Source organism: Mastomys coucha, unplaced genomic scaffold (genome assembly GCF_008632895.1).
Source record: "Mastomys coucha isolate ucsf_1 unplaced genomic scaffold, UCSF_Mcou_1 pScaffold21, whole genome shotgun sequence".
NCBI lineage: Eukaryota > Metazoa > Chordata > Mammalia > Rodentia > Muridae > Mastomys > Mastomys coucha.
Window position 1 is genome coordinate 36484310 of NW_022196904.1, and position 18420 is coordinate 36502729.

An 18420-nucleotide genomic window follows, 5' to 3' on the forward strand; every position below is an offset into this window, starting at 1 on the left:
AAAAAAAAAAAAGTAGAGAGCCGGAGAGTAGTTAAAGTAGTCAAGAGCCCTGGCTGCTCTCCCAGAGGTCCTGAGTTCAATGGTGGCTCACAAACATCTAATTGTAGCCCTATGGGATCCCATGACCTCTTCTGGTATGCAGACCTACATGCAAACAAAACAAATATCCATGTACATAAGCAAATAACTCTAAAAAAAAAAAATAAGTAGGGCTCGATATGCCTGCACATGCCTTTAACCCCTGAGCTAGGAGGTAGAGGCAGCCTGGTCTACATAACAAATTCCAGGCCAGCCAGAGCTACTTAGATAGATCATGGTTGGTTGGTTGGTTTTTTAATAAAGTAAAGAGAAAAGAAAAAAAAAAAGGTAGGGTTAGAAAGGTGGCTCAGTGGATAAAAGTGTTCTGACAGCCAGACAAACTTACAACCTCTGTATCCCACATGGAAGGAGAGAGAATCCACTCCTGATAGTTGTCCTCCAGCCTCCACACTTACGTGTCCACATTCTCTCACACAATAATTAATTAAAAACACAGTGGAGGGGGCTGGAGAAATGACTCGGTGGTTAAGAGTGCTGCCTGCTCTTCCAGAGGACACAAATCCTATTTCCAGCTCCCACACATGATGCCTCACAACTGCTTGTGATTCTGGTTCCAGGAGATCCAACACCTTCTCTTGGCCCCAGTCGGCACCTGTCTGTACACAGGTGGCTTTTCATCACACGTACACAAAGATAAAACAAATCTTAATAGAAAAGCAAGAGGCTGGAGAAATGGCTCAGGTGCTTTAGAGGCCCACAGAATGAATGGGTCAATAACCATCTATAATGAGATCTGGTGCCCTCTTCTGGCCTGCAGGTATACACGCAAGCAAAACACTGTATACATAATAAATAGGTAAATCTTAAAAATGCATATAAGTTGGAATTGATAGAGCAAGACATTATCAACCTTTGATCTCCACACACATACATACACAAAGAAAGTGAGAACTGGATGTCTTGTGGAAAGAGCAGTAAGTGGGTTTTCAGGTCAGGTTTAAGTCCTATGCTGCAGATAATCCCTGGTAAGATGGTCTCACCAGGTACCTAAAGAAACAGGGCCAGGCCTGGTAGTTTGTTCACACCTTTAATTCCAGCAGTCAAGAGGCAGAGGCAGGGCATCTCTGTGACTTCCACTTCAGACTGGTCTACATAATGAGTTCCAGGATAGCTAGGGCTATGTAGAGAGACCCTGCCTCAACAAACACAGACAATAAAAAACAGTGCTAGGCAGTGGTGGCATGCGCCTTTAATCCCAACACTTGGGAGGCAGAGACAGGTGGATTTCTGAGTTCGAGGCCAGCCTGGTCTACAGAGTGAGTTCCAGGACAGCCAGGGCTACACAGAGAAACCCTGTCTCAGAAAACCAAATAAATAAATAAATAAATAAATAAATAAAAACCAGCCAGATGGAGCCTAACTAGGGCCTCATCTATCTGCAACCGTCCTTTCCAGCCAGGGGCAGCAGTTATCCACGGAGTCCCTACAGCAGCTGCTGGAACGTGCGCTGACCCCACTGGTGGATGAGGTGAAGCAGAAGGGCCTGGCTCCTGCCTGCCCCAGTTGCCAGAGGCTACACAAGAAGATTCTGGTACCAGGGACCTTGGGTTGTCATGACTCACGTTACTTTTGTGTTTTGTGGGGTTTGGGGGGTCTGCGGCAGGAAGGGGAGGCCTACGTGGGAATAGCAAGCCTTGTCTCTGTGCAGGCAGGACAAAGATCTTGTGTTGTAACTCCGTCATTCTGCAACCTGGAGTGACACTTGGGTTCATTGGGTCTGAGATATCACGGGACGTGTGGGGCAAATTCTACTCTATAGCTCATGGAACATGGATCTGATTTTCTGTAGTCCTTCAGGGAGGTCACTGGAGTCAGAAGGACCCTTGATAGTAGACTGGGGGACCCATTGACCCAAGTGCCACAGCCCTATAGTTTATTAGAACTTGAGGCCTTAGCCGGGTGGTGGTGGCGGCGGCGGGACACGCTTTTAATCCCAGCACTTGGGAGGCAGAGGCGGGTGGATTTCAAGGCCAGCCTGGTCTACCGAGTGAGTTCCAGGACAGCCAGGGCTACACAAAGAAACCCTGTCTCGAAAAACCAAAAAAAAAAAAAGAACTTGAGGCCTTATACGTTATGGGATATAGAGAGCAAGTGCATGATACTGGCCTATGGAGTGATGGGATCCAAATTATACTGAACCGCCCAGGAATACATGGGAGGTCATGGCCTGGTGCACTGGGAGCTATGGGATGATGGGATATGAACGGTAGTGAGCTGCAGCTTCAGTAGTACATAGAAAGCCATGGAGCCTGGTGAACTGTGGGATTTAGAACATTGTAACACTAGGGACCATTCTTGTGACAGATGCTGGCATCACAGATGCAGGGCCTTGAGAATTCTGGGATGTAGAAGGGCACCACAGGATGCTGGGATAAACACAATATAGGAAAATCCACAGGCATTAAGGGAACAGTACTTCAGATGTGATTCAGCTTGCTGGGACACAGGCCAGTGCATTAGGGACATTGACAGTCTTCTTGCCAGATGCAGTTGGGGAGACCAGTGAATTGTAAGATTCCCCGGGGTAGTTCCCAAACTCAAGGCCTGATGGGTTACTTTGGGTGGTATGCGGGCTCCATGGGACCCTGCCCCTTGCCCTCCGCGACCCAGCTCCCCCTCCACCCCCAGCCCAGTCCAGTAAGCCCAGCGGCGCCTACACTCCTCTCCCCAGGAGCTGGAGCGCCAGGCCTTGGCCAAACACGTCAGGGCAGAGGCCCTGAGCTCCACCCTTCGGCTGGCCCAAGACGAAGCCGTTCGGGCCAAGAACCTACTGCTGACGGACAAGATGAAGCCGGAGTGAGGACAGAGGCGGAGGGCATGGGAGGAGGGTGAGGTCTCTGGATAGGGCCTGGCTCCTCCTCCTGCCTCTTACCCACCCTATCCCGGCTGCCCCCCCACCCCCCAGTACTGATCCCCAGCTGGCTGTCATTGCAGGGAGAAGGTGGCCACTTTGGACTATATGCATTTGAAGATGTGCTCCCTCCACGACCAACTCAGCCACCTGCCACTTGAGGGGTCCACAGGGGCAATGGTGGGAGGAAGCAATGGAGGGGCGCCCCCTAAACGTGGGGGCCCAGGCTCTGAACAATAAATGGCCTCTCATGCTGGCATGAGTTCTGACTCCTGGGTTGGCATCAAAAAGTATAGTCATCAGGTGTGGATGTGAGACAAGAGGATTTCCATGGGATCTGGGATAGCATTGGTTACAGAGTAACACCTTGTCTCAAAAGCAAAATGGTAAAGAGATACAGTTCACACTGTAGAGTACCTGCTGGGCTGGCTTGAAGTTGGCACCCAGGATGCAGGTGCACCAGACTTGACTACACAGAGAACCCCAAGCTAGCCTGTGCTTCGTTAGGCCCTGCCTCAAAAGAACAAAAGGGCTGGGTAGATGGTTCAGTAGTTAAGAGCACGTTAATGCTCTTGCAACAGACCCAAGTTCATTTCCAAGCACCCATACGGCTGCTCACAATTCTCTTAACTTCAGTTGCAGGGCAACTGGCGCCCTCTGCTGGCATTTTTATGTACACTGCACATAGCACACACAAAATACTGATCCACATAAAATAAACTTTTTTATACTGATCCACATAAAATAAAATAAACTTTTTTTTTTTGGTTTTTTTTTTTTTTTTGGTTTTTCAAGGCAGGGTTTCTCTGTATAGCCCTAGCTATCCTGGAACTCACTCTGTAGAACAGGCTGGCCTCGAACTCAGAAATCCACCTGCCTCTGCCTCCCAAGTGCGCCACCACCGCCTGCCCGGCTAAAATAAACAAACTTTAAACCGTGAGGAAGGGAAAGGGGAACGAAAAGAGCAAAGAGGAGGAAGGAGGAGGAGCAGAAAAGGAGCAGTCCCGAGGCTGTGTGACAGAGGGCTCTGGAGTTTTGCTGGCCCTTACTCCCCCAAGCCCTAGAAGAGTTCTTCACCCAATTTTGCAGATGAGGCCGGTAAAGTGATGACCCACTAATTCTCAGAGGCATTTTATTAAGGGTAAAACCCTGTTACTGGTTTGCTTTGTTTTGAGACTGGTTCTCACTACGTAGCTCAAGTTGTCCTGGAACTCACTGTATGAGACCAGATGAGGCTAGCCTTCAACTTATAGAGATCTCCCTGCCTCTGCCTCCCAAGGGCTGGGATTAAAGGGATGATCCCCTTACCCCCCCATGCTTCACACCCAAGCACACTTTGAGATTGGGCCTTGCTATGTAGCTCAGGCTAGCCTGGAACTCGGCATCCTCCTATCTCTGAGTTGATCTTCAACAGGAGCATACAGTGGTACATCCCATCATCCCAGCATATGGGAGGGTCGAGAGTACGGCTACATAGGAAGTTCCAGAGCAGCCTGCCTGAACTACAGGACACTCTGCCTCAATCCTTTCTCCTCGCAGGATAGAACTGCTGTCCAGACCTTGGTTTGGAGATGGTCTGATGGACCTTTGGTGACAGGAACAGGGCTCCTGGATGTGAGAAGCTGATTGGTCTGGTCTGGCCAGGGAGTTTGGGATGGAGCCTGCTCAGGTGGTGGTGTGGGCTGTGGTGAAGGTGAGGACAACTGGGAAGCCAAGTTGGGGTGAGAGGGGTGTCCCCCCCACTCCACCCACGCCCCCAGAAAAACCACAGTGGATACCACACCCAACTCACATCTTTATTACCAGGTGGGTGTGGAATCTCCGATACCCTAGTCTGTGCCAGCCAAGCCCTGGGAACAAAGCCCTCCTTCCTGAGGGAGACCAGCTCCCTGCTGAGGGGTTCACAAGTTGGTGGAGGATGTGGGAATATCGGGGTCCACAGTCTTACAGGAGAGAAAGCCGTATCTATAACCCGGATTTTCCCCAAGCCCGCTGGACTGGCGCTTGAAATGCTGTCCAACCTGGAACAGGGAGGCTACATCCAACAGGGCGTTTTCAATGTGCTGCCCCAGCCGGTGCGAGTCCTGCAGAGAAGCAGATGAGGAGCTAGGGGAGGCCTGAGAGACAGGCCTGAGGGAGGAGGCTACATCAGGGACCCCTGGGCTCTGAAGGGCTCAATCCCAGAATTTAGAGAGAGATAGGGAAGGCACTTGAGTTCCTCTTACTGTTTCTGTGCTTGATTTCTTGCTGGAGATGTGGAAGGTGATTGCGTTGTCCCCCATGAAGATGTAGGAGATGCCATACCCATGGTCACTGGCCTGGAGCAGGGAGAGTGAAACAAGACAAAAGCCCAGCCTATCCTCCACGCCCGCAGGGCAGGAGTCCCACCACCACCACCGTCCCCTTCCTTCACCCCCCGGCTGTCCAGAGGCTGGACCCAGTCCAGTTCACTCACAGGCCCAAATCCACCTCCAGAGGAAACATAATCCGGATAATTGTGAACATCAAACAGGTGTGTCTGCTGCACAGGGATCTGGCTGGTGGACAGCAGCCATTGCTGCGACTGGACCTGAGGGGAGCAGGTGGTCACATGAGCAGACACTCCTCCACTGCAAGCCTGACCTCTTCCTATGCCAATTCCCCGCAAATCAGAGGCTTTCCTCTGACCACACCCCTTCCCAACTAACCACTTCCCTTCCCCAACCCCATGCCTTCTTTTCCACTCTGCTCTTTCTTCCTCCCTCCGCCCCCACCCCTTTTTTCTTTTCTCTCTTTTTCCGAGACAGGGTCTCACTATGTAACCATGGCTGTCCTGGAACTCTCTGTAGACTAGGTGGGTCTGGAACTCAGAGATCTGCCTGCCTCTGCCTCCTGAGGGCTGGGATTAAAGGCATGGGTCACCACCACCACCCAGCCCTTCCTTTCTTTATGGTGCTAGGGATTGACCCAGGACCTATATAGCATGCCAGGCAGGGGCTCTACCACTGAGCCAAGCCCTTAGCCCTTCAGTGGGGGATTCTGGACTGATGCTCTACTGCTAAACCCCACTGTTCCCACAGCACCCCCACCCCATGTGGCTGTCTCTCCATGCTCTCCCACTCAACTCTTCCAACACCACCCTCCTGGCTCTTAACCCCCCCTTCCTCCTGCCATTCCTTTTCCTCCTAAGCGTCTCCCTGACCTGGGTCAGGAAGGGTGACTGCACATGGAGGAGCCGGGACATGATGTAGAGTGCGAAGAGGTGACGGTCGATCCCCTGTCCACTCATCGCTGCCTTCAGTAGAGCCTGGTGCTTGTCCACGGCCACCCGGAACAGGGCAAGGCACTGTTGGTCCTGGGTCCCCCAGGGCAGTCAAAGGTCATGGAAAGACAGGAAGTGGGCTTACTTTGAGGACCTGGATTCTATCTGGTCTCGAGCCAGCTCCCAAGGTGTCTGCAAGGCGGGGATATCTACCCCACTTGGCAGAAAGGAAACGGGTTCAGAGAGTAGAAGCAACTTGTCGAGGGTCACACAGCTAGGAATGATATGTGCCTGATGTTAGGACCTTTAGATCCTCTGGTGAACCACAGAATCTCACAGGTGAGGGAGCTGGGCTTGCCAACAGGGAGATCGGGGAGTTATTTAGAGCAGAGGCTATAATTTGAGGTATGATGTAGACAGAGGTCATGGCCACAAGGTGTCAAAGTGGCTGGAGTGAGGAGAGCCAACAGAGTGGAAACATCGCTCTCTGCAAAGTGTTCCCCAATACTGTGTGTCATCCCCACTAAAGCCCAGAACACACTCTCCTGGTCTATGGTTAATCCCTCATTTTGAATCCCCATGGTCAGAGCTGGTTGGCCCCTTGTTGTGGATGCCCCTCCCAGACCCTGGCCACAGGTATCTGCAAACATGAGCACAGACGAAGCAGGCTTCCATGAGGCCGGCACTCACCGTCTTCTCCTTGTTGTCCATGGCTCTCACAAACTGGCAGGCCTCTCTGGTGCAAGACCTCACCGTCTCCGTCCTGCCTTCCAGGAACAGTCGGGTCATGGCTGACTCATAAGTCAGGCAGAATTGACCCCTGTCCTGGGGGAAAGAAGAGGAACCTGTCAGCTAGCCTCGGGAGGTGTCTCTAGTTCTGACCTCCCAACAGCCTCACACTCTGCTTAAAGCTATGGAGAGGAAATCAAGATGGCGAACCCACAACACAACAACAGACTCACAAAATGGCCGACCCACAACAAAATGACTGACCCATAGAGAATGAATGACCCAGAATAAGATGGTTGATTCACAAGATGGTCAACCTATGTCAAGATAACTGACCTACCAGGCTTGTTTTGTCCATGCCTTTAGTCCTAGCACTTGGAAGGTAAAGGCAGGTGGATCTCTTGTGAGTTTGAGGTTAGCCAGGAATACAGAGACCTTGCACACCCCCACAGGCTCCCATATATCCCCTAAAGACTGATGTAAAGCACAGTGAGTGACCCATAAAATGGATGAGCAGATGCCCTACAATGATGAAAGACAAGAGACCCCGAGGAGGTGGCTAGAGAGGCAGGTACTGGAGGCTCTGAGTGAGCAGGCACTGACCCGGAAGTGGGCCAGCTGCAGGGCCAATTGGATGAAACTGTCTGAAGAGACACGACAGCATTTGATGAAGCTCTTGCCGAAGTGGGAAAAGGGGAAGACATGGCAGTCGATGTTGCCAGACAAGGTCTTGGCTCCCCTCAGGGCCAGAGAGATGGACGAATGGATCTGCCAGAGAGGGAGGTGGGAGAAATGACTGGTGTTAACACGCAGGGCAGAGGCAGAGCTTAGGCATGGATCTGGAAGGGAAGAGGCAGCTGTGGTTAGGTGGGGTGAGGCAGAAGGCGAAGAAAGGAAGAGGTTAAGATAGGGCAAGGACAGCAGTGAGGGAGTGGGGGCTCGGTTGAAGGCAAGGGCCGAGATGCAAGAGCTTGAAGAGGTTTGAAGGGACCAGGCATGAGGCTGGGCGGGGCTACAGTTGTTGGGACCCGCCCACCTGAGAGAGAAGGTGCAGGGAATGGGGGTGAGAAAGAGATAGAGACAGAAATGTGATTGGACAGCAGGGCAGTGGTGGCGAACGCCTTTAATCCCAGCACTTGGGAGGCAGAGGCAGGCGAATTTCTGAGTTCGAGGCTGGGATGGGCAGGCGAGGGGGTGAGGGGGATCGTTAACGTTTTGGGGTGAGGTTAGGGTTGGGCATAGTGTGGGACTCTAGGCAGAGGGTATGTTTGGTGTGATATGAAAGTTGGCACAGGGAGCAGAGAATGAATTCAGGGTGAAGGTGAGGGACTTAAAAGGGGAGCTACAGGGGCTGGAGAGATGGCTCAGCGGTTAAGAGCACTGACTGCTCTTCCAAAGGTCCTGAGTTCAAATCCCAGCAACCACATGGTGGCTCACAACCATCTGTAATGAGATCTGATGCCCTCTTCTGGGGTGTTTGAAGACAGCTACTGTGTACTTACAGATAATAAATCTTTAAAAAAAGGGGTGGGGGACTACAGAGTCCAGCCTTACCTGCTCTGGAAGGTCCCACTGTAGGCGCTGGGGCTGTGGCAGGGTAGGGTCAGGGTGTCCCTTACAGTGGCCATCTGTGGCATAGCCCAACTGGAAGCACTCTGTGGCCAGGGTGAACTGGGGACAAAAGTGTCATTTACTTCCCCTTCTGGACTGAAGCCACGGTGGAGACAGCAGGGCCCAGTGTGGCTGAGTGCGAGCCTCCAGACTTCAATGTTGTGGGATGTTTTAGGTTCCTACTGCTCAGGCACCTGCTGCTTGCTTAGCCTTCTGGGCTCACATTTCTACCCCTCTCAGCTGCCCTGTAACCCATTTTGGTTTCATTCTGAAGCAGGGTCTGATGTAGCCTAGGCTAGCCTGGAATTTACCATGTAGTTGAGGATTCTGAACTTCCGATCTTCCCGCCTCCACCTCCTGCGTGCTCAGACAACAGGCAGCAGCACCTCAGCCATCTTACATGGTGCTGGGGATGGAACCCAGGACTTCCCAAGAAGCCCACCAGTTGAGTCCAAAGCCAGCCTTGTTTCCCTCTGCAATAGACTGGCCTTGTAGCCCAGGCTGGCCTCAAAATAAAAGCCTCCTGCTCCCCGAGTGTTTGGATTACAGATGTGTGTGCTATAGCGTTCTGTGTGTGTGCAGCGTGAGTATATGTTTATGTGCGTATGTGTGCTGTAGTCTCCTGTGTGCATGTATGTGTGTGTGTCTGTCTGTCTGTCTGTCTCTCTCTGCATGTGCATGGGTAGGGAGGTTAAGTTCTAGGTTCACTGTGCCTTCTTTCTGTGTGACCCTCAAAAGTCACTTTTCGATGGGCGGTGGTGGTGCCTTCAATCCCAGCACTTGGGAGGCAGAGGCAGGCAGATTTCTGAGTTCGAGGCCAGCCTGGTCTACAGAGTGAGTTCCAGGACAGCCAGGGCTACACAGAGAAACCCTGTCTCAAAAAACCAAAAAACAGAAAAAAAAAAATTCACTTTCCTGTCTCTGAGCACACCCACCTCAGGCAAGTCATTGTGGCAAGCCCCATTCTCTGCTGGGCCCTTCTCTGTCTCTGAGTCCAAATGTCTCTATTCTAAGGTCCTTCAGCATTAGTCTTTGACAGGGTACCTTAGGAACGCACCTCCCACAAATGTCCTGAGATAGGGCAGTCGGCCCATGAGTGTTCCATGCTGAAGCCCAGCTTCCCATTGGAGAAGACGATGAGGGTGAAGGATTTGTCAAACCAGCTGCAGAAAGAGTTTGGATGGGTCACCAAAGAGCCAGGGAGGAGAATGTGAGCACCCGTAAGGCTTCTGGTGTTGGGGTGTGCTTCAGGGTGAGGATGAGGCAGGGGAATCAGCGGAGGCACCAGCCCAAGGGGCCTCCGGGAATGCTGCTGCTGGTCCCCAGAGGTGATTTCAGACAGTTTCCACAGGGGTGCCAGATTTAGGGAATCGCTTTTTGGTTTTATTTTTCTAGGAAGTCAGCTCTGGAGGTGCTGGGAAGAGACTCAATTTTGGGTCTGTTGTTATGGTTAAATAATCCTCCATCAAGGGACCACATTCCCTTAACTGACCCCGGTTCAATGGAAAAGTTGATCTCATGAGCAGTAACTAGCAATAACCTAGAAGTCCAAAGGTAGAGTATCAGTTATCTAAGCTCTGCTCTGCTCAGGCTATAGAATACTATACAGCTGCTATAAAGCTGAACGGGGCACATCTATATTCACTGACCTGAGTATCAAGTTATAAGAGGCTGGGGTCTTGAGTAGATTGGTTCTCTGGTTTAGAGGTCTCTTATTTCTACTGAACTGTTTTGGGGGTTGTAAGACATAAGTGACCCTGGGGGTCTAGCTGCTGAGGCGTGAAGTCTGGCTGCTTCCATAAGTGTGTAGGTGGTATTGTAGGGGTTAGACTCACCGGTCATGACCTTGGCCAGCCAGCAGAGCGTGGGCATAGGCATCCAGGGAAGCTGCGGGGTCCTCTCTGGTCAGTCCCGCAGGCTCAGAATCGAGGGACACAAAGAAGGCAGCCCCTTCTACAGCCTCCAGGGCAGTGGCTGCATGGGTCTTCACTGACTCCCGCACCTGGGCCCACATACTCCTGTCCGAGTGGGATGGGCCTGAGCCCAGCTGGCCCTCTACCCTGCCCAGCCTGTTCCCTGAAGCCCAGCCTGCCCCCTTGCAACCACAGGTTACAGGTCCTCACCTGGGAGCAGCAGTCAAAGCAGCTAGATGTTCCTCAAGGGGACAGGCTGGGGAGGGGTCATCCAGGATGTCCTGGAACTGCTGTTCCAGGGCCCGTGGGGACAGCAGGCCATTGGAAGAGTGGGTCCCTACACGGAAGAATCTGCCCCGGTGGAAGACAGCCACATGTCGGCTGTCTTGAAGGTGACGAAGGTAGTCTGGAGGAGTGGGGTGGTGGGTGGGAGGAACATGAGGGTGGGAGGAAGCTACATAAGAACCACCCCACTTACTAATCATGCTCTCTGCCCTTGGGCTATGTTTTTATTATTTTCGAAAGTTGTGTAGTAGTCCATAGCCTGAGAATAGCCCAAGATAGTTTCAATTTTGATATATAGAGCAGAGGATGACTTTGAACTCTTGCCTCTACCTTCCCAGTGCTGGGTGACAGGTGTAAGTCACCATGCCTCATTTATAACAGAGGGCCTCTTGCATGCTAGGCAGGAAGTCTGCACAGGACCAGAGAGGTGGCTCTGTGTGTCCTGAGGATCCAGATGGCTGCTCAGAGCCATCTGTAACTCCAGTCCCAGATCTGATGCCCTGTCCAGGTCTTGACAGGCACTGCATGCACGTGGTACACAGACATGCATGCATTCATACACATAAAATAAAATCTAATAAAAGAAATAGAGGTCCAGGGCTGGAGAGGTAGCTCAGAGGTTAACAGCACTGTGGCTCTGGCAGAGGATCTGGGTCCAAATCCTGGCACCCACATGGCATCCCACAACCAGCTCTAACTCCAGTTCCAAGGAGTCTGACATGATCTTCAACCCTCCAAAGGCACCAGACACACAAGTGGTGCACATAAATACACACAGGCAAAACACTCATACACATAGAATAAAATAAATAAACTAAAATTAAGAAGGGAAGGAGGAAGAGGAGGAGGAGGAGGAGGAAGAAGATGAAGAAACCACCAGGAGATAGTGGCACACGCTTTTAATCCCAGCATTTAAGAGGGAGAGGCAAAGCCGGGTGGTGGTGGTGCATGCCTTTAATCCCAGCACTCGGGAGGCAGAGGCAGGCAGATTTCTGAGTTTGAGGCTAGCCTGGTCTACAGAGTGAATTCCAGGACAGCCAGGGTTACATAGAGAAAACCTATCTTGAAAACAACCCCTCCCCCACCTCCCCAAAACCCAATCAACCAAACAGAAAGGTCATGAGCTTAAGAGGGATGGAGTTGAGGACATGGGGGTTAGGGAGCGTGTTGAGGAAGGAACCTGAGGAGGGCAATGATGTAATTTTTTTTGTTTTTAAAAATCGCAAAAATATATTGGGCTGGAGAGATGGCTCAGTGGTTAGGAGCACTGACTGCTCTTCTAGAGGTCCTGAGTTCAACCATCTATTAATAAGATCGGTTGCCCTCTTCTGGTGTGTCTGAAGGCACTACAGTGTACTCATAAAATGAGAGTCTTTCTGGCTTGCTCCACCTTAAGCTACCTTTAATTTTACACCACCTCAGGTACCAATGTTACTCCATTTAACTGTTGAGGAAGCCAAGGCTCAGAGGGGACAACGATTACCTGAGGCAACACAGGAAGCAATACAATCGGGATAGACACCCACACAGGCTGGCTAGAGTCCTGCTCTGAGTCTCTGCCCCAGTTGCAGACAGGGACAAGGACTGAGTAGGGGGTTGTCCTCACCTTTTTCCACCCCTGGAATCCGTGTAGTGTTGAACATCCTCTCATACTGGGCAGAACACAAGGGCCGCATCCCCATCAGCAATGTCTGCAGGAGGCCAAGGGCTCCTGAGCCAGGCTTGGCCCTCTGTGGCTCCCTGAGCCTCCATCCCCAATCCATAGGACCTGCCTTACCGGTGAGATCTCCTGCCGGTTCAGAAGGTGGCGGTACAGGAGCAGGGTATGCACAGCATTGCCCGCACGGGCTGCCTGCAGCGGTGTGGGGGTGACGTACAGAAAATCCTGCTTGGTGGCAAAGGGAGGGAACACAAAATACACTGAGGCCATGCTTGTCCCTGATGGGGGCCCCAGACAGCACTCTGCACTTAGGTCATGGGTCACCAAGGCATGAGGCCCCTGCCACCCACTGCCTGCCTCTCCCTCCTCACCATCATGTAGTAGGTGCTATTAATCAGTGAGCCTCGAGAGCGCAGGTACACAAACTCTTCCCACCAGTCACTGACCTGGGAGGAGAATCAGAGATGCTCAGCTGGGGTGGCTGAGACCAGGAGGGAGAAGGATGGTGTGACTAGGGAGCCCACAGGCTTTCCTGTGCCACATGGGCAGAAAGAATCTCTGGGGGTTGGGAGGGAGAGAAATTGGTTATGGTTAACAACCAGCAATAGCCGGGCGGTGGTGGTGCACGCCTTTAATCCCAGCACTTAGGAGGCAGAGACAGGCGGATTTCTAAGTTTGAGGCCAGCCTGGTCTACAGAGTGAGTTCCAGGACAGCCAGGGCTACACAAAGAAACCCTGTCTTGAAAAACAAACAAAACAAAACAAAACAAACAAACAAAAAAGCAAACAAACGAGTTGAGATGGCTCAGTGGGTAAGAGCACAGTCTGCTCTTCTGAAGGTCGAGAGTTCAAATCCCAGCAACCACATAAAGAAATCTGGTGCCCTCTTCTGGTGCCTCTGAAGACAGCTACAGTGTACTCATTTATAATAATAAATCTTCAAAAAAAAAAAAACCAACCAGCAATAACCTATAAGTCCGCGGATATGAATGATTAGTTCATTAAAACCTGCCACCCCCAAGTTATGGAATACTATGCAACCATTAACAAGAGTAAAGGCACAGGGGAGATGGCACAGTTGGCAAGTGCTTGTCTTGCACACATGAGAAGCCCAGTCAGAGCCTCAGAGCCCACAGAAGAGCCAGGAGATGTGGTTCACACTTATAATCTCATTGCTAGGGAGGTAGAGACAGAATTGCTGGGACCTGCTGGCCAGACGCCCTCGCCCAGTCAGCACACCCCACATCCCAATGAGGGACCCTGTTTCCAAAAACAAGATGGTGCTAGGGAGATGGCTCAGGAGCTAAGAGCACTGACTGCTCTTGTAGAGGACTTGGGTTTGGTTCTCAACACCCATACAGCAGCTCACAACTGCCTAGAACTCCAGCTCCAGGGGATCTGACCCTCCACCCTTTTCAGACCTCCGTGGGTAATGCATGTATGTAACACATTCACACATACGAACATGCAAACGCCCATACACAGAAAGTAAAATCAGAAGAAAAACCTTTAAACAAACAAACAAACAAAATGCAACTGTACAGTGCCCCCAAAGAGTGACAGCTGAGGTGGACCACTGGACTACATACTCATGCACACACATATTTGTGTATGTGTACATTCAAACACGTGTGCACACTTGCACACACACACACAGAGACACAAAAGAGTGAGGAACATGTCTCTCCACACAATGAGCATCAGCACACAGTTTTGAGGGCTCTGAATAGCTCTTACTTGGTGGAGCGCTTGCGTACCACATACCGGGTGTGGTGCTGCCTCCAACCGGGCCATACCCAAGTCCTCTTGCATATATTTAAAAAAAAAAAAAAATCAAGATTTCTTTATGTGCTTGGGTGTACCAACAGCACCCTGCAGTCAGAAGAAGGAATCAGATCTTTTGGAACTGGAGTTACAGAGGCTTCTGAACCACCATGTGGGTACTGGAAATAGAACCCAGGTCCCCTGTTAGAGCAAGTGCTCTTAACCATTGAGCCATCTCTCTAGTTCCTCTATATTGTATATACTTTTTGTTTTGTTTTGTTTTTCGAGACAGGGTTTCTCTGTGTAGCCCTGACTGTCCTGGAACTCACTCTGTAGACCAGGCTGGCCTTGAACTCAAGAAATTCACCTGCCTCTGCCTCCCAAGTGCTAGGATTAAAGGCGTGCATGACAACTGCCCAGCCCTGTATATACTTTTAAAGTGCAGAATCTAGCCTAAGAACATGAAGAAAAAAGGAATAAAAGTGGACCACTAAGGTCCAGCTTTCTCTAGCCTCTGCAGACACTTAACATTAATTGTTGACCCCACTGCCCCAATGGACAGTGCTCTACCCCAGACCCTCTTTCCTTCTCTTGCCTCTGTCTCCCTAGTGTCCAGATTAAAAGCAGGAGCCACCAGCCCCAGGCAAGCCCAATGCTTGGATTAAGTCAAACGTTTGTTAGCTAGCTATTCTCCTCAGCTTCCTCTCCAACCTCCAATCTCCGGGCCTTCCTACATACCCTGTCCTGTTCTAAATCTTTCCAGCTCCCTAGTCCATTCCTGAGAAAGCCTATCACTCTAGGCTTCCCATCCTTGCTTGCACCCCCGTGTTCTGACCAAAGTGAAGCCCCTTTCCATACTCGTTTACATCAGCCTCTTCCACCTCTCCCAAGTCCTGCTAACAACGGGACAGTTCGGTTCGCTGTCAGGCTCTCTGTCCACCACTGAGATATTTATAGCTCCATCTTTCTTCTTCACCACCTCTCAGATGCCCGTTGCCTGTTAACCGTCTTCAGTTTCCTACAGTTAGCCATGGCTGGCATTCTTGCTTCGTGTGGCTCATTCTGCGCCTCAGTTTCCCAAGGAGCTCAATTCAAAGTGCAGCCACCGGCCTAGCTCCCAAACTAGCTAACTACCTATCTAGGAAACCGTCCGGGAGCTGGAAATGGTGGACAGATTCATGCTGGAATTCTGGTCCTAACACAAGTAGTGGGACTCAAACTCAGATGGAGGATCCTGAAGTAATTCCAATGTAGGGGACAACAGGGAGGGGCTGAGCATGGAGGCGGGGCTTAGAGACCGCCGAAGAGGCGGGGTTACTTACTGAAATTCCATTATCCAGCAAATCACAAGCAGGGCTGGGGCAGGCCAATCACTTGGATAGGCCAACTGTGGCAGGGGCATGTTAGGGCAGGCCAATCACCACAGGGTGGGTGGGCCAATCACTGCAGGGCTCAGCTGAGCCCCCGAACTCACGTAGTTGGAAGCACACCAGGACTTGAGTTGCAAATAGAGCTGTAGCTGTGGTGCCTGCAACCTCAGGAAGTCGTTTGCCAGCGCCGTAATGTGGTCGAAAGCGTCGTCTCCGAGCACAGGACGCACAGACTCTAGGTACTACAAGCAAATGAGGACCGGAGGAGCGTCAGGGCGCCCCGCCGCCTGCCCGAGACCGCCCCACCCCAGGACACTCCCACCTTGTGCACGGTCTCTTGCACTACGGGCACCGGCTGCCGCGGGAGCGCACGTTGGAAGCTGAAGAGCCTCGGGTGCCTCCCGGAAAAGATTCTAACCAATGCCTGCGGGACAGAGGAGAGGACCCAGTTGGGGCACGGAGAAGGGAGGATGAAGATGATGTAGGGAGAGGGAGTAAGGAAATGAAGAGGGAAGGATGGAGGAGAGATGATGGGGCAGAGAGGACGGAGGTGATGGAAGAGAGAGGGAAAATGATGGAGAAGATGAAGGATGGGGGAGGGAAGAGAGAGGATAGAGATAATGAAGGGAGAGAGAGACAGAGTGAAGAACAGGATGAGAGGACAGAGGTGATGGGGAGGAGAGGGAAGACAGGGATGATGCTGACCCAGAGGACAGAGATACTGTACGATGAATGGAGGGGGTACGATGTATAGAGATAGTGAGAGGGGGTATAGCATGAAAAAAGGAAGACAACTGAGGTCAAAGCGGGAGCCAAAGACCCAGAGAGAACAGGGGTGGAGATGGGGGATGGACGCAGAGACAGGAGTGGTGGTGGACCGAGACCCAAAAACACGTTTGTTCTAAGAGTCTAGATCCTCACATACCAGCCAGGTCTTCGTGGGTGAGGACATGGTGCCATGAGGTTCCAGAAGCCAGCCATGGTGAGACAAAAGGAGCCTCAGAGCTACGTGAAGTGTGAAGATCAGGGCTCCCCACAAACACGAGGCAAACATTGCTGCTGCCAGGAGCCCCTGGAGCTGATGGTGCTGTCCGCCCCTGGGAGAGAAATGAATAAAGGGGTGCCCCTGAAGCTCTTCAGTGGACTGAGCCTGCAGGATGGGCATTGGGGACAATCACATTTGACAGACATATTTATTTACCTTATAAAATGGGTATGTCCCTCTGTTCCCCATGACTACCCTTGGGGAGGCACCAAGCTTTAAAAATCACTTTCCTGGGACCAGGGAGTACACCAGGGTAGAGTGCTTGCCTAGCATTCGAATGCCCTGGGTTCAATGAATAAGCTGGTGTGCTGGCACACTCCTACAATCCCAGCCCTGGGGAAGCAGGAAGATGAGTTAAAGTCCATCCTTGGCTACATTATGAAATGGAGGACAGCCTAGGTTACATGAAGCCCTGCCATAAAGAAATAAATACAGCCAGGCGGTGGTGGCACACACCTTTAATCCCAGCACTTGGGAGGCAGAGGCAGGTGGATTTCTGAGTTCGAGGCCAGCCTGGTCTACAGAGTGAGTTCCAGGACAGCCAGGACTACACAGAGAAACCCTGTTTGGAAAAACAAACAAACAACAAAAACAAAAAAAGAAACCTTGTCTCGAAAAATGAAAAAATAAATAAGAATAAATAATAATAAGGGGCTGGAGAGATGGCTCAGCGGTTAAGAGCACTGGCTGATTTTCCAGAGGTTCTGAGTTCAATTCCCAGCAACCACATGGTGGCTCACAACAATCTGTAATGGGATCTGATGCCCTCTTCTGGTGTGTCTGTAGATAGCTACAGTGTGTTCATAAGCATAAAATAAATAAATCTTTTTTTAAAGAATAAATAATAAATAAGCAGACTGGGAAAGCAATGAGTGCAATGTGGTGAGGAAGCCCAGAGCTTAGCCTCGTAGCAACCCCTCCCCATGGGCTGCAGGTTTCTGACTTGGGTACATCACTGCAGCTCCTCCATAGGTTGCCTTCTCCAGACTGAATCATAAATATGCCTAATCATGATCCATGTCTAACTGGGGCTCTGCCTTGCTCAGCAAATCTATCTCTTCCCAAGGAAGACGGACCCACCTCCCAGAACTCAACATACCTATCCCTGCAGGTTTCCAGGCCCTTCCTAAAGGAGGTAATGTTTGCTTTGGTTGTTTGGTGTGAGATGGGATCTTGGTTTGTATTCCAGGATGGCTTCATACTCACAAATCTCTGCCTGGGTCTCCCAAATGCTGAGGTTATAGGCATGTACCTGGCTGGTGACATTTCTTTTGGTTTTGGGGTGTGTGTATGTGTGTGTTGAGAAAGGATCTTCCCGTGTAACCCCTGCCTCTGCTGGGTTAACACTTACTTGGTGAGCAGCCATTCCTGAAGCTGACTCAGTTCAGAACTGAGTATACGATATGGCAATCCTGAAAATCTCATGTGCAACCAGAGGGAGGTGGATCTCTGTGAGTCCAAGGCTATCCTGCTCTCTACATAACAAGTTTCAGGACAGCTAGTACTACATATATTAAGAGACCCCATCTCAAACAAAACAACAACAAAAAAACAAAAGCAAAAACAACCCAAAACAAAAAAACAAAAAAAGGAAGAAACTGGGCAGTGGTGGTGCACACCTTCCCTTTACTCCCAGCACTTGGGGGGCAGAGGCAGGAGGATCTATGAGTTTGAGCCAGCCTTGTCTACAGAGTGAGTTCCAGGACATACAAAGCTACACAGGGAAACCCTATCTAAAAAATCCAAAATAGGTAAATAAGACTAAGAAGTGAAAGAGATGAAGCCCCCCCTCCGTTTTGGCTGTACCTCTATTTAACAGTCATAAAATAAACTCCAGAAATTACTTTTTTTT

At 50.9% G+C, this 18420-nt stretch overlaps 2 protein-coding genes across 15 annotated transcripts in view; one reads left to right on the forward strand and one right to left on the reverse strand.

Moving 5' to 3' along the window:
- Tsks (testis specific serine kinase substrate) overlaps nucleotides 1-3215 on the forward strand; it is a 29133-nt gene extending 25918 nt beyond the window's left edge. For 5 of the 12 annotated variants that reach the window (XM_031386497.1, XM_031386489.1, XM_031386490.1 and 2 more), the window contains 3 exons: nucleotides 1495-1630; nucleotides 2728-2927; nucleotides 3034-3215. In XM_031386497.1, coding sequence (XP_031242357.1) covers nucleotides 1495-1630; nucleotides 2728-2927; nucleotides 3034-3190 — 493 coding nt within the window. In that variant the 3' untranslated portion in view covers nucleotides 3191-3215. The remainder of the gene's footprint in view (nucleotides 1-1494; nucleotides 1631-2727; nucleotides 2928-3033) is intronic. The other 7 variants (XM_031386491.1, XM_031386496.1, XM_031386498.1 and 4 more) reach the window with 4 other exon arrangements.
- A 1510-nt stretch (nucleotides 3216-4725) lies between these two features.
- Nucleotides 4726-18420, reverse strand: part of Cpt1c (carnitine palmitoyltransferase 1C) — a 15743-nt gene continuing 2048 nt past the window's right edge. For 2 of the 3 annotated variants that reach the window (XM_031386504.1, XM_031386506.1), the window contains 16 exons: nucleotides 16449-16620; nucleotides 15846-15947; nucleotides 15628-15765; nucleotides 12761-12835; nucleotides 12507-12617; nucleotides 12336-12420; nucleotides 10655-10850; nucleotides 10367-10549; nucleotides 9589-9694; nucleotides 8475-8591; nucleotides 7524-7688; nucleotides 6882-7016; nucleotides 6132-6284; nucleotides 5406-5519; nucleotides 5176-5268; nucleotides 4726-5034 (listed from right to left, as the gene is read on the reverse strand). In XM_031386504.1, coding sequence (XP_031242364.1) covers nucleotides 4852-5034; nucleotides 5176-5268; nucleotides 5406-5519; nucleotides 6132-6284; nucleotides 6882-7016; nucleotides 7524-7688; nucleotides 8475-8591; nucleotides 9589-9694; nucleotides 10367-10549; nucleotides 10655-10850; nucleotides 12336-12420; nucleotides 12507-12617; nucleotides 12761-12835; nucleotides 15628-15765; nucleotides 15846-15947; nucleotides 16449-16620 — 2128 coding nt within the window. In that variant the 3' untranslated portion in view covers nucleotides 4726-4851. The remainder of the gene's footprint in view (nucleotides 5035-5175; nucleotides 5269-5405; nucleotides 5520-6131; nucleotides 6285-6881; nucleotides 7017-7523; nucleotides 7689-8474; nucleotides 8592-9588; nucleotides 9695-10366; nucleotides 10550-10654; nucleotides 10851-12335; nucleotides 12421-12506; nucleotides 12618-12760; nucleotides 12836-15627; nucleotides 15766-15845; nucleotides 15948-16448; nucleotides 16621-18420) is intronic. The other variant, XM_031386505.1, reaches the window with a different exon arrangement.